This window comes from Hydra vulgaris, chromosome 10 (genome assembly GCF_038396675.1).
Source record: "Hydra vulgaris chromosome 10, alternate assembly HydraT2T_AEP".
NCBI classification, from domain to species: domain Eukaryota; kingdom Metazoa; phylum Cnidaria; class Hydrozoa; order Anthoathecata; family Hydridae; genus Hydra; species Hydra vulgaris.
In genome coordinates, this window is record NC_088929.1 from 30,207,501 (window position 1) to 30,209,808 (window position 2,308).

At 26.6% G+C, this 2,308-nt stretch overlaps 1 protein-coding gene across 1 annotated transcript; it reads left to right on the forward strand.

Annotated features, from left to right (window-relative positions):
- The first annotated feature begins 582 nt into the window (after positions 1-582).
- On the forward strand, positions 583-1,870 carry LOC124816951 (galanin receptor type 1). Its single transcript, XM_065808802.1, has one exon. It carries the CDS (start codon positions 599-601, stop codon positions 1,862-1,864), a length of 1,266 nt encoding a protein of 421 aa, XP_065664874.1. The 5' UTR covers positions 583-598; the 3' UTR covers positions 1,865-1,870.
- Positions 1,871-2,308: the final 438 nt, after the last annotated feature.

Genomic DNA, 2,308 nt, shown 5'->3' on the forward strand with positions numbered 1-2,308 from the left:
AAAAGTGCATTTAGTTGATGAATTCATCCGCTGATATGTGGTCTAAATTAAATCTTGGATTTAATTTAGCCCACATATCAGCGAACTGTGATGAGGCAAAGTTAAGTAATCACAGCTCTTTTTTGTTTATTATGTTTTCAGGTTGAGAAATAAGTAACTCGTTACGAATCTGGGATAACTGTTTATTTAAGTAAGATTTTAAACTTTATTTTTTTATAGTTATTTAAAGAACGAATTTTAAAATTAAAAGCAATTACATACAAACAAAAAAGTTATTCAGAACTATACAAAAACTTTTCCTACTGTAACTTTTCATAGTAATTTTCGTAACGATGTTTAAACTAAAAATGGCAACGAAAACCAGGACTTATAAAATTATAACTTTTACGTTCTCGTTACATATAGCGTTTCGATTTCGTAAAGTCGCTTTTGTAAAAAATTACACGTATAAACATGTTTTCGTCGTATATATCAATAAAATATCATCAAGGTGTCAAATCACAATAATTAATTGATATTTATAAATTGTGTTAAATTATTAGAGATAATTTTTTTTATATCATTGAAATAGTTAGTTGTTAATTTAGGCTATTTAATTATGATTGCTTTTATGGTGACATTACTGATTGGTATTACGTGTATTAACAACGCACATTTATTGACGAGAGAAATGTTTAATTCAAGTAGTTTTTCAAATGCAAGCTTACACCTAATTGATCTAAATACAAATGTCAGTGTTGAAGAAACGGATAATTCATATATGTCCCTTGAAAAAATGTGTGAGTTATTTAAAATACCAGAAGAAAACTGTTCATGTAACAAAGAAAACTCAGAAATGAAAGAGATATGCGATTTTTATTTATTTAACAAAACAACTGAGTTCAGATGCGACAGTCTTTTATACACTATAAAAAGCATTACCAATATAATATCATCAACGTTAGGATTGATTGGCAACAGTTTTGTTATTTGGATTTCCCACACTCATAATAATGAGTTTCGAAGATTTCATAATTTAGTAATAAGCTTGGCAATCTCTGACTTTGTGTTTGCATTTGTACAACTTATAATAACTGTACCCGAAACATGGACGTGTCATTGGGTATACGGTTTATTTTTATGTAAACTGCTTCGTTCTGTTTTAGCTGCTAGTGCAAATATTGCTGTAGGATTCATTGTTTTAATTGCTGTTGAAAGATATATTGGGATTGTACATTTGTTTAGTTCAACTTTAAACAACTTAAGGTTTCAAGTGATGAAATTTTTGAACGTCTTTTTTGGTATTCTTTCAGTTGTTCCTCCACTGATCACTCTTAAATTAGGAAAATTTAACACGTGTTCAGAAGAATGGAACAAAAAAAGCTCGTGCGTATACACATGGGTTTTATTTATTTTTTACTATCTTTTGCCAATAGTTTTGATGAGTGTTTTTTATTCTAGACTTGTTTTATATCTCAGGAAATCGTATCTTAAGAGCAATATTTTAAATGACGTAGCAAAAAAATGTCGTTCTGAGAAAAATAAGAAGACTGTTACAATGTTAATTATGGTTTTGATAATGTTTGCTGTACTTGTTCTTCCTAACAGAATAGTTTGGATTATCAATGATATGTATGGTCTGGAGAATTTTAAAAGTCAAAAAACTATACGTTTTTTAAAACTGATTTTTGAAATTTTTTATGGATTTCATGCAGCAATTAATCCTATTATTTATTCTGTGTTTGATGCTAAATATAGACAAAAGTTAAAAGCATTGTTTGCTTTTAAAGTTAATGATTATGTTTCATCACCAACAACAGCGACGTCACAACTTTTGAACCAATCAAACTTGCAGCTAAACATTATCGATCAAAAAATTATTTAAAAATTAAACAATATTGATTAAAACTAAAAAGTTTTTGCAATTATATTGTTAGTTATTAATGTTAGTGTTATAAAAAACATTTATTACTAATAATTCTTTAACTTTTATTTTAACTTTTACGTGGTTACTACTTTTAATATTTAATTTAATAAACTGTCTAAAAATAACAATCTTTCTTTATGATAGTAGGTAGGTTTGTAACTAAATTTAATGGTAATAATGATTTTTACAAATAAAGTTTGTTTTTGTTTTTGTTAATTATTTTAGTCATAAGCATTTATCTTTATTATTTATTATATTTATTATTTATTATCTTTAAGTATGTATTCTTTTAATTATATTAATACTGGTAATTCAATTTGCGAACCCAAAAATGGGCCTACGTATAAACGACGCCCCCTTTTAAACACTAATAATCATAACTAAATCCAGCTGTAACTTTTA